We start from the raw sequence: 12668 nt of genomic DNA, 5'->3' as shown, positions 1-12668 counted from the left end.
ATGAGAGGACACGTGTTTATTTTAGAGACTATTGTGAAATGTGACCCGCTGTTATAAAGACCCTGACTTTACCAGATGAGGTAGAATGGTTTAAACTGGGGACGCCGCCGTGGGCACGAGATTGTGGGTCAAAGGCCCCAAAACAAAGCTCATCGCTCAGGTTAATGTAATTAAATATTGCATAAGACGTCTACACGGATTAGAATTTATGGTACGTACTGACACAGATAAATATACAACATGGCGTGAGGGTCGGAGCGCCATCTCTTTTTTTTCCAGCCCCCTTTTTTCCGTGTTTGCATGTTAGACTTGAGTCATCTGCGTCGCCCGTCACCTGTTTCCACAGCCCCTATGATCCTTCTCCCTCCCTTTCCACTTCTGTGTATTAAAACCTTTTTGTCCGTAACCTGTCGCCTGTCTTCCTCTTAAACCTCGGTCTAGGTCTGCTTCTGCAGCCAGCTCGGTGTCGTCTGTGTCTCGGTCCTCTCGGTCTGTCTCTAACGAGCTCCGATGTCGCACATGTCCAGCTCTTGGTGCGAAGGAGCTTCTGGCTTCTCGTCTCTCGTGGCCTCCGAGCCCCCTCTTACCCCCTCGCTCCTATTTTGGCATGCCAGTGCCAGGTATTTGTCCAAATTCCTCACACCCTGTGGGGATAGGTATGTTTCCCCCACTCCCCCCTCCCCCCCCCCCCTTTTCTCCTCTCGTCTTTACTGCCTGTCTCTGTCTATCTTGTGTAGGCCAACACATGTATGAAGCAGCCGGCGGTGGGGCGTCCATCCCCGCCGCCGCTTGCACGAAGGCCGCTGTTTAAGAGATCTTCGTGGTTAGTCACCGCCAAACCATTTCCTAGTCATCGGGCTTCTTCGAGTAGAGAGCTGGCGAACCCGCGGCTGTGGGCTCCGCGTCTTCTCCTGCCAAAAACAGCTTGGCGGGTTACAGGCGGTTCTGAGTCACTTTTGATAGCTTCTGGAGGACCCACTCGTTGCATGATGCTATCAGAGCTACGGGCCGCGCCAATTACCGGGCCTACCATTTAAAACGTCTGTCTGACATGCGGCAGTGTTGATGTACTACGCTGTATAGTCGATCTCCTCCATAATCCAGGCATCAGATGTCCATATAAAGTCTCTTGCGTGGCCGTGAGACGCCTGGTGTTTGAATATGAGCGGTTGCGGTATTGACATTGGGCCGGAGTCGAGGTGCGTTAGTTATCGCAGTGCTTCATGAAATGACAGCAAATAACAATGTCTCGCTGGTGTCTCAGCACGTCTGTCGGTCCGCCTCTTTCCCCCGCAGAGAGCCGAAGTGCTTGTTAGCGAGTCGCCTCATCGCCGGCGGGAGAAAAAAGTGCCAAACCTGCAGATTTACACTGACATCCATATGTTTGGATATAAAGCAAGACGGGGGAGAAAAGGAAAGAGATCTCACAGCGAGGAGATAAGAGTCTCGAGTGTTGTGCTTAAGCATACTGCTGAGGGAAGGGAATCGAACCTGCATCCCCGTGGCTGCAGGACTGTCTCTTTAAAGACCACCGGCCGCCGTGACTTGATTCCCCGGGATGGTATTGTGACGCGAATTAGAGCATTGAGAAGGAAAGAAACACAGAGGGGAACTTCTGCCCATGTGAGTCACCCTTTTACTCGTGAGGCCATCCCGCTCATAAAATCCATAATGCAGACCTACCATGCACAGAGGTGCCATTGTGCAAGGCAGCTGCTGCTGCTGCTGCTAGACCGAGCTGACATTTAGCACTTTATTGACTGTTCATTGCCCGGTGTAGGTGGCTAAGTCTATGCAACCTGCAGATTTTAGCATCTTTGTTACTACAACTCCAGGGCCCTGAACGTTACTTGTCCCAGTTGAATACGCCGAGACGTTAACACAAAAAGAAATCAGCCATATAAATATAACGACCCGTCACTGAAGAAACGGCCCAAGCATGTTACCGTTGTCTTCATCTCATTTTTCCCCCCATCCAAAGTCATCACATTAAAGCATCTTAGCAACAGTATGATGACATAAACAATTTCCCCCTGTCCTCCATAAGGACGTAAAGACCCAGACGACATAAATCCGCCGCAGAAGAAATTCGAGGTTTTCGAAAAGCTGACCCGAATTGAGCCGGCAGCGTTTTGGCTCACGGGGCGCGTTGATTATTTGCCAAAATATGATGTTGAAACACCATTTATGGTCAAATGCACGACTTGTGTTAAAGAGCCGTTCCAGTAAAATCAGAGCGGTTTATGCCTGGCTCCGAGGTACCGAACCTACCCCTGAGTCATCAAGTCAAGGCTCAGTGTCTCACATGCACCAGCGCACTCACACTCGCTGCACACCTTGGACACCAAATGAAATAATTCAGAGCAAAGTCAACACACACGCACAAAGGCATGCACATGCATGCACATGCACATGCACGTGCACGCATGCATGCACGCACACACACACACACACACACTGGGATGATGTTGGGATTTTATCTATTCTGCCTGAACTACTCAGCATAAATTTCCCAGATAGCAAAACTGCTGTGGCCCGGGCCCGTCCCACACCCGATACTTTAATCCGGCCCACATACCGTGTGGAACGATGGCACTTGGGCAGTCCGCTCCTGTGTGCCAGATCTGGGCCAGAACCAAACCATAGCAATGCCACATGTGCCACATATTTGCCAAAGGTGGGCCATATTTGTTGTGTGATATTTGGGCCATATTCACCATTCACCACACGGGCCGCTTCAGGGTCACATCCAGACCACATGTTGCCCAGAGCACCGCGTCTTTGCCAAAAAAGGCCCACATGTGGTTTGGCATATTTGGGCCATATTTGCTGTTATACATGTGGGCCACTTCAGGCTCACATCCATTTTGTCAGGGCCAGAAGAAGGCCACCAGTGCCGCATCACTGCCTGAAGTGGCCCACATCCGGGTGCTGTCTGGGTTAGGAGGGTTAGTCAAAGTTACTGAGGAGCTGGGCACAGTCATCCTGCAGGTCTGCGGCGTCGACCGTTTCAGAGCTGCTGTATTTAGGGTCCCACCTTTCTTGATGGGACCATCTGGGCACAAAAAAAAAGATTGCCATTTTTTTATTTGTATATATTTTTCTATATCAAATAAAGTTTCAAAAGCTACCCAATAGAGTGGCTCGAATAAATGTAACCATTTACTTCTTTTTTTGTCATTTAAATGTTTATGAAGAGCAGTAACAGGAGGGCTAGTGGTACACTGCTTCAACCGACTTCACCCCTTCAGGGTCCTGACCCCATTAGACATGGCACGAAAACAAAGGAATAAAATATAAAAATAAGTAAACACAAGTACGCATACTGAAGTGAGAAACACGGTGAGGAGCAAAGGGAGCGTGCCACAGTCACCGAGGGTTCTTGGTTATTCTCCAGATCTAAGCAAGACCTCCATCAGGCTTTATATGAGTCCAAAAAGGATCCCAAGAGGTAGTCCCACCTTCCATGTTGCCTTATAACCTGTTGAGCGTAGGTTGACTCGTGGGATGAAGTCTCAATCACTGCATTTACCCAACCTGTCACTCCTGCAGATTTGACCATTTTCCAACGTCTCCAGATGATCCTGGAAGCTGGGACCAAACCCCCCCCCCCATAATACAGAAGAAACACCTTTGGATATATTTGGTGTTTGAGATCTGTCCCCTGATAGACACAAAGCAGGGGTCAGGGCAGGGGATTACAGAGCCAGACCAGCTCCTCAGGACCTCCACTACTTGAACCCAGAACCTTTAATTGTCCTTCACCACTTTCATTCTCTAGAGTCTTGTTGGAGTGTGGTAATATCTATGGATTATCTTATGTTGTGTAAACGGCCCTCTTGCCTCCTTCACATATTTTCCACAACCTGCCGTTACTTCCACTCAGGGGCGGATCTACAGGGACACAGTCTTGCCACCCCTGTTGCCGCCCCATTTATAAATCAGATAACATGTTTTTAAAGTATATTTTATGTACATGCACGGTGAAGGTCAACGAGACCCGCACCAAACTCATCTCAAACAGAAGTCGCCGATTTAGAATCCCCCCCTCCCCCTCACAGGCGCGGATCTACAGGGTGGCAAAGGGGGTGGCAGCTGCCACCTCTGGGACACAGTCTTGCCACCCCAGGAAAAAAATCTCTAGATCCGCCACTGGCTTCCACTCTTGCTGTTGTTCGCGTCAGGCATGTAGACATGCATATATACAGTACTAATCCAGCGTGATATAAGATCAGTAAATTCATGTTAGAAGGGTGGATATTGGATTACTGTTGTAGGTAGTGGCGAGGTGGGAATGTGGAGCGGGGGGGGTCGTCATTAACAATCTCCACCTAAAGAGCCCCCCCCACCAGTAAGGGCAGGAACGGCACTGGCTTAGAGGTTTAGGGAACAACTTTCAGCAGTATTTCAGAATATATGGGTCAGATTATTGCCCAAATAGTGGCCCATACGTGCGAGATAAATCTGCCCACCTCACGCGACCATCCCATCTCCACCCCCACCCACCCACCCCCCGTAACACACGCGCGCGCGCGCGCGCGCGCGTCGACCCACATCGGAGAAGGAGCCGAGGAGACGGGAGGAGAGCTGACAGGCAATAAGTTGGGAGGAGGAGGAGGAGGAGGAGGAGAAGGGGAACATCAGCGTCCTTCTCGCCTCCTGCCTTTGCGCACAACCTACAGCCGCGGACAGCCGCGGTGGCGCAGAATCAATCAGGACGCCCCCGCATCGACAGGAAACGGAGGTTTCGACATGGAAGTTGAACGGTTTTGTCTTCCCCCCCTCCCTCCCCCCCTCAAGAAATCCAGGGACAATATTGTCGTTTCCAGCGCGCGGAGTCATCGTCTGAGGTAGGCACGAGACGGCGGAAATAAGACGGTTAATTTAAGAAAAGCTGCTGATTAGTTCACTGCGCATGCGGGCCAGCTCAATTATTAGAAAGCAGGGAATTGCATCCAACGTTGTTTACGAGGTGCGCCGACACTTTTTTTTAATTAACCGGATAAAATATAATGTAATGATCCCAAGTACACAACGACCCCGTTTACACGTGGTTTTAAAAGGCGTTTTGGGCGATCGGATCACATGCGGGCCGCGAGACACAGCGCCGTTTACACCTGTGTCTGTCATGCGTCTCCAATTGACCACTTGTGATCGGATTCCGTTATTCCGCAGAAGAAGAAGAAGAAGGTGATTACCTGTTACGTCCTTGTCGGGGACGCATCAGGACGCATCAGCGTTGACACTACAACAGATATGTAGTCAAACGCGTCCCAGACCGCCTCGGCAGGTGGTTTGAGGAACCGGCTCACGGAACGTTCCGGTGGTGGTCTACACGCATGTGTTTAGCGCTGGTCCACTTGTGACCCGATCACAGAAACGAAACACAAACCACATTTTAAACCCAGGTGTAAACGGGGTCCGCGTTCCCGTTTCGTGTGCGTTATTGTCTCCCGTATGACCCGGTGGCGGGAGACAATGTTACACAATCTTTCATCGCGCAGGACTTGCATCTAAAACATCATCCTCGTTAAGCTCCAACTGACAAACGTTTCGGTTTATTTGTTAAAAGAAAGAAAAAACACGCAGGTTTATAAAGCTCGAACAAGGTGGACCTGTTGTGACGTTTAGAATAAAGACACGTCCTTATCGCGAGAGCAGGAGGGGCGCGTGCCGCGGTGGATTTTGGGGGGGAAAGGGGGAAAAGAGGGTCAGCCAAAAAAAAATAAATGGCGGCCTTTCCCAACGAACACGTGGTGAGGGAACATACACGTGCTGCTATTCCGAGGGACTGCAGGGGGGGCGCGAGGTTATTTTAAGGGCCGCCGCCATTACGCGTCACCGTGGGTCCGCCGCTCAACAGTGGCCCTTGACCCGCGAGGGAGGAGGGCCGCCGCGTGTCAGAGTCCCCATTAAAATGCCTGCGTGTCTGCCTTGACGTCATGTCGGCCATGTTGTTGCGGCACGGCGGTGCGACGGTCAGCGCTGTAGCCCCCCCCCCCCCCAGCAAGGAAGGTCGTGGGTTCGAACCCCGGGCCGCCCCCAGGTCCTTTCTGTGTGCAGTTCTCCCCCGTGTCTGCGTGGGTTTCCTCCTGGGTGCTCCGGTGTCCCCCCCACCATCAAAGCTGGCGCCCCATGCAACCAGGGCGGGAATGAGAATATGATCACCCATTACTGCCGCAAAAACTACAGTTTGTGCTTTCATGTTTATCAAGATGGGTTTTTTATGTTTATCGAGATATTAAGCATTATATATCTTATAGGCTTTGACGTCACCCTGCACCCCATGATCGTCCAAATCGTTCAAAAGTGTTGTTTGTGCTTTGTTTTTGCGCTACTAAGCATTATATTCGATAGACTGTGACGTCACCCTGCACCCCATGATCGTCCAAATCGTTAAAAACTGGTCTCGTTTGTTTGTGCTTTAATGTTTATCGAAATATTAAACATTGTATCTTATAGGCGGTGACGTCACCCTGCACCCCATGATCGTCCAAATCGTTCAAAAGTGTTGTTTTTGCTTTGTTTTTGAGCTACTAAGCATTATATTCGATAGGCTATGACGTCACCCTGCACCTCATTATCGTCCAAATCGGTCAAAACCGGCCTCGTTTGTTTGTGCCTGTTTGTGCCATTAAAAGAACCGTTTGTGCTCTTTTAGAGTTTTAGATAAAAAAAAATTTGCCAAAGTAGTGACGTCATCCTGCGCCTCATCGTCGTCCAAATCGTTCAAAACTGGTCTCGTTTGTTTGCTCTTTAATGTTTATCGAGATATTAAGCATTATATATTTTATAGGCTATGACGTCACCCTGCACCCTATTATCGTCCAAATCGTTCAAAAGTGTTGTTTGTGCTTTAATGTTTTTCGAGATATTAAGCATTATATATTTTACAGGCTATGACGTCACCCTGCACCCCGTTATCGTCCAAATCGTTCAAAACCGGCCTCGTTTGCTGGCGCTCGGTTTGTGCCGTTAAAAGAACCGTTTGTGCTCTTTTAACACGTTGGATATAAAACAACACGTTGCCAAATGGATGATAATATTTTCTATTCATGTTCTGATTACACGGGGTATCAAAGAGACACGCACGCTCGGGTTTAATACTCCTGCCCGTGCCCCCGAGCAAGGCATGGCGAGAGGAGCCGGAGCTGGCCCCCGGGCGCTGCAAGGCTGGGCCGGGTTAATCCCAGAGGGTGAATTTCCCCTCTGGGATTAATAAAAGTATCTCGCAGAACGAGTGAAGCACGCCTCACGACTGGAGAGGAAGTGTTGCTGTGAGTCGTCACTCAGTGATGTCTTAATCCGGCCTTCTCCGGAACCTCCTCTAGAACCTCCTCTAGAACCTCCTCTAGAACTGGTATGGAGACATGGTGATATGGGACCCGCTTGTGGATGAAACGTGAGGAAAGTGTAAAACCAGGAGGTGCCGGGTTGAGAATATATAACTGGTTATGGTACTGGTTAAACCAGCCGTGCCACCTTAACGAGAGCCCTCCAATCACCCGCCATCTCCGGAAAAACGATAAAAAACACAGGCGTGTATATGGAAAGACAATGTTAACTGGTGTAAATGGTTTAAAATCTCACATGAACCACTTTCATGAGTGGATCCAAGGTGAGTTTTGTGTAGATGTTGTCATTAGGTTGTGTTACATTACTACCTTTAATAATCGTACCTCTTCTTCCCCCTTTTCACCCAAACCCCCTTTCTGTTCTTTCATATTTAACTCCTTTCCCCCGTATAGCTTTTCTCCTCTTAACACTCACAGTTTTTACTCCTTGTAACTTTCGACCTCCTTTTTCATTCCAAATAATGGAGCTCTCAGTCTCTCTGCCCCCCTCCCCCTCCCCGTCTCCATACGCCCTCACTTTAACCCCCAACTTCTCTGTGCCCTCCACCTCCCCCTCCCTCTCCGCCTCTCCGTCCCCAAGCCTGGCGTCCACTGTCCTCTTCTGCTCCTTCCTGTCCCTCCTCTCCCTGCTGGGCATCACGGGGAACCTGTACACCCTGGGCCTCCTGCTCAGGCGCAGGAGAGGCAGGAGGAGGTGCCGGGCAGGGGCGACCTGTTGCTCAGTGAGACTGCCCATACCGTCTTGCCTTGCCGCCTCCTCCTCCTCCCCCTCCTTCTCTCCCTCCTCCTCCACCTCCCCTGTCTCCTCCTCCACCTCCCTTCGCCTCCAGGTGCTGAGCCTCGCCCTGGCCGACCTCCTCTACCTTTTCACGGCTCCTTTCATCGTCTACGACAGCCTGGCGTCGGGCTGGGCCTTCGGGGAACTCGGCTGCCGCCTCCTGCTGAGCTTGGACCTCCTCACCATGCACGCCTCCATCTTCACACTCACCGCCATGAGTCTGGACCGATACAGGGCGGTGGCCCGTCCGCTCCACACCTCCTCCTCCAACTCCTCCGGCCTGCTGCGCGTGGGCCTGGCCTGGGGGCTGGCGGTGGCCCTCAGCCTGCCCATGATGATCACCCTGCACCTGGAGGACGGGGAGAACCAGGAGGGCCAGCTGTGTGTCCCGGCGTGGGACGAGCAGAGTTCAAAGGCCTACCTGAGCGTGCTGTTCTGCACCAGCATCCTCGGCCCGGGGCTGGCCATCGGGGCGTTGTACGCTACGCTAGGCCGGCTCTACTGGGTGTCCCAGACACGGCCGGCCTGGGCCAGCGGGGGAAGCACCGCGTATCCTCCCCGGGCGCCCAAGCCCAAAGTCCTGCTCCTCATCCTGGGCATTGTCCTGGCGTTTTGGGCCTGCTTCCTCCCTTTTTGGGTCTGGCAGCTGCTGCCTCTGTACCAGCCCGACATGCTGAGGACGGTACCGGTGGGGACGCAGGTGACTGTGAACCGAATCCTCACGGGCCTGACGTACGGCAACTCCTGCGTGAACCCGTTCTTCTACACGCTGCTGACGGGACGACGGGGGCGCAACCGCCAGGCGCTCATATCCGCAAACCAGCTCTGCCGGAAGAGCAGCCCGCTGCAGTAGTGGCCACGCTCAGACCCTGGCGTTCACTGCTGCTGTGCGTGTTTGTGTGCGCGCACACGTATTTACGTGTCGAACGGTCCTCCGTGTTAATGCTTTATGTGTTTCGCAGGCGCCAAAGGAGCAGGAAGTAGCCCTCCGCCTGCAGGCTAGGAGGAGTCGGGTGGTTGCCGAGCCGCAAACGATCACAGCACTTTCAGCACCAACGCTCTGTGACTGGACTGGGTTTCCTGTTCGGAGGTTAAAGGGGGATGCACGGTGGGTCTTCTGACAGTGTAAAATGTCAGCCTTTGGAAAAGCCATCACCAAAGCAATGCATCATGGGATAAATTTGCTTTTTCAAACAATGTATGTATCACTGTGGTAACAAACACTGATCACTGCTTGGATCTGTAACACGGCGATCACTTACAAATCCATGACTCTTGTACTGTAATAATGGGTCATCCATCCATCCATCCATCCATCCATCCATCCATCCATCCATCCATCCATCCATCCATCCATCATCCAAACCGCTTATCCTGCTCTCAGGGTGGCGGGGATGCTGGAGCCTATCCCAGCAGTCACTGGGCGGCAGGCAGGGAGACACCCTGGACAGGCCACCAGACCATCACACAGGGCCCCCCCCCCCCCCCACACACACACAGACATACCTAGCAGCAGTTTAGTATGGGTTAGGGTTAGGGTAAGGGTTAGGGTTAGGGTTAGGGTTAGGGTTAGGGTTAGGGTTAGGGTTAGGGTTAGGGTTAGGGTTAGGGTTGGGTTAGGGTTGGGGTTTGGGGTTAGGGTTAGGGTTAGGGTTAGTCACCTGACCTACATGTCTCTGGCCTGTGGGAGGAAACCGGAGCCCCCGGAGGAAACCCATGCAGACACGGGGAGAACATGCAAACTCCACACGGAGGACGACCCGGGACGACCCCCAAGGTTGGGCTACCCCGGGGCTCGAACCCAAGACCTTGTTGGTGGTAATAATAATAATGGGTCATTTTAAAGTGATTTGTCACTACGGTAATGACCGGTAATGAACTGCTACAAGGACGGACAGGACTCGATACCGCTGTAGTCCGAGTTGACCTGCTGTGAGGAGAAACGCTGCGGAGGAGCGGAGGAGCGGAGTTTACGGGGCGCGTTGAGCATTTCCAGGGCCGACTTCGGAGCGCTACCAGAGGACACGCGTGGCTGTGACGGGTCAAGGACATGGTCGAGACATTCGTCGGAGCGATTTTGTCGACACGGTGAACTGTGTCCGAGAGGGCCGTGCGTTGTGTACCTTGCACCCTGACGCGTTTTGATCTTTTTGTTATCACTACACCTGCACGCTGGGTTTAAAATGTGTTGTTTTGTCGTGTAACTCATGCAGTGCTTCGCATGGCCTTGAAGAGTTGTGTTCATTTTGACTGATGACTATGACATTGCGTAATATATAGCCTTAAATAAAGAGTATGCTCCCTGTGAATGTTGTTGACTGTTTTCCCTTTCTCAAGGCGAGGATGAGTTTTTTTTCCTTGACACCACCCCCCCACCCCCACCACCACCACCACAACCACAAGCAAAGGCTAACTTTTCATGACTGTAACAGACGGCCGAAGGGGAAGGGGAGACTGACGGAGGCCGGAGAATACGGCGAGATTCAGCCAGCTGGGGAATGAGCCTGGCTATGTCAGGCATTATGATGTGCAGAGGAACAGAGAGACGGCGGAAGTCTGAAAAGCAGATGGCGAGAGGTACGGCCCGGAGGTGGAAAGCTGAAGCAAGTCGCAGGAGCACGGATGAGGCCGCGGCACGGGGCGGAGAAGACGCCCCGAAAGTGCTGAGTGGAAAAAAAAAAATGTCCCCCGGGGTCGACGGCACACACGACTTTTATTTGTGCGTCTGTGTCAAGCGTGTCTGTGACCCCACGAGGTCTTCCCCGTCCGTCCCCGTGCACATCTGCCGGCCGGTGTCTTGTGTGTCTCCGTGCAGGACGGGGCCTGGCTGTCTGTCTGGCTCAAAGGCCGTTCTGTACTGTCACGCAAACCCCGCTGCTCTTTGACGCAGATGAGTAAATATTGTTGTTTGAGAGAGGGGTGAGAGGGGGGGTGAGAGTGAGGGGCACATTGCACGAGTGTGGAGTTTTGCTGAGACGAACGGTGGGGGTGCATACAGAGGAAGGCGGTGGGGTCTGTAAAGCATCGTTTAAGGTGAAAAAAACAACCTGCTGACGGACAGCCAAGGAAATACAGAGCTCTTATGCAAATCGGTTTTTCGCAGATGGAAAACTGACCCCGTTTACACTCGGGTTTAAAACGCGCTTTGGGCGACCGGATCACAAGGGGACAGCGAGACACAGCGCCGTTTACACCTGTGTCTATCATGCGTCTCCAAAACGTGTCCTGCTGACCACGTGAACAGATTTCGTTACTCCAAAGAAGAAGAACAAGAAGATTTCCTGTTACGTCCTTGTCGGGGACACATCAGGACGCATTAGCGTTTACGCTACAACAGATATGTGGTCAAACGCGTCCCGGACCACCTTGGCAAGTGGTTTGAGTAACCGGCTCACAAAACGTTTTGGTGGTCATTTACACTTGTATTTAGCGCTGGTCCACTTGTGCTCCGATCGCAAAAAAACGCATTTTAAAACCAAGTGTAAACGAGGTCATAAACACAATTCTTCTATTAAGCTGCTGTTGTTGGTAGAATTACTGTTTATATATATACATATATATGATACTTTTTTTATATTAGATACCTTTTGCCAAGTATGAAAATTGTTGGGTGGCACGGTGGCCCAGTGGTTAGCACTGCTGCCTCACAGTGAGAAGGTCCTGGGTTCGAAACCCCAGGTCCTTCCTGTGTGGAGTTTGCATGTTCTCCCCGTGTCTGCGTGGGTTTCCTCCGGGTGCTCCGGTTTCCTCCCACCATCAAAAAGACATGCATGTTAAGGTTAATACTCCTGCCTGTGCCCCTGAGCAAGGCAATGGAAAGAAGAACTGGGGTTGGTCCCCAGGTGCTGCACGGCGGCTGCCCACTGCTCCTAGCTACACGGCTAGGATGGGTTAAATGCAGAAGATACATTTCCCCTAAGGGGATTGATAAAAGTACATCTTGAATACAATCCAAAACATCTAAAATAACCCATTCCATTATCCAAGCCGCCTATCCTGCCCTCAAGGGTGGTGGGGATGCTGGAGCCTATCCCAGCAGTCATTGGGCGGCAGGCGGGGAGACACCCTGGACAGGCCGCCAGGCCGTCACAGTTCTATGAAAATAACACAACTGGTCATGTTATTTACTCTCTCTCATCTGTTGCCCCATGTCACCATGAAACATCACCGGCAGCGGAGCTCTCGGGTAGTTTCACGGCATCAGGGTTTTTGAGGTGCTAGCTTTCAGCTGTAATGGGAGTCACTGGCTGCCTTCATCTGCACAAAAAGGGTATTCAGTATCTCAGTGTTGCAAAAATTCAACAACGGTGTGACGTATTAACTTCAATACAGCCAGAACGACCTTTGCGTTGTGCGTTTCCTTGGAGGTAAACAGACAAGAGACGTGCTGTATTTGAATCCCAGGGTGTTCAAGACTCTTTTCCTCGAGGAATTTTCCGAGGCAGCCCCGATTCGTCGAGTTATGTTCTTAATTTCATCACTGAAGTTAAAAGGCCTTTTTAATGTTACATTGCTGAGTAATGATGTTTTCCTTG

The 12668-nt window shown here is 51.5% G+C and overlaps 1 protein-coding gene across 1 annotated transcript; it reads left to right on the top strand.

Annotated features, from left to right (window-relative positions):
- Window positions 1-7816: 7816 nt before the first annotated feature.
- Window positions 7817-8986, top strand: uts2r3 (urotensin-2 receptor 3). The gene has a single exon (XM_056286858.1). It carries the CDS (start codon window positions 7817-7819, stop codon window positions 8984-8986), a length of 1170 nt encoding a protein of 389 aa, XP_056142833.1.
- The last annotated feature ends 3682 nt before the right edge of the window (window positions 8987-12668 follow it).

Source organism: Lampris incognitus, chromosome 9 (genome assembly GCF_029633865.1).
Source record: "Lampris incognitus isolate fLamInc1 chromosome 9, fLamInc1.hap2, whole genome shotgun sequence".
Lineage (NCBI taxonomy): Eukaryota > Metazoa > Chordata > Actinopteri > Lampriformes > Lampridae > Lampris > Lampris incognitus.
Note: the sequence above shows the minus strand (reverse complement) of the source record. Positions and strands in the feature narration are given on the sequence as shown.

Excerpts from the sequence above, each read along its gene's own strand:
- uts2r3 (XM_056286858.1), top strand. The coding sequence starts at position 7,817 with ATGGAGCTCTCAGTCTCTCTGCCCCCCTCCCCCTCCCCGTCTCCATAC.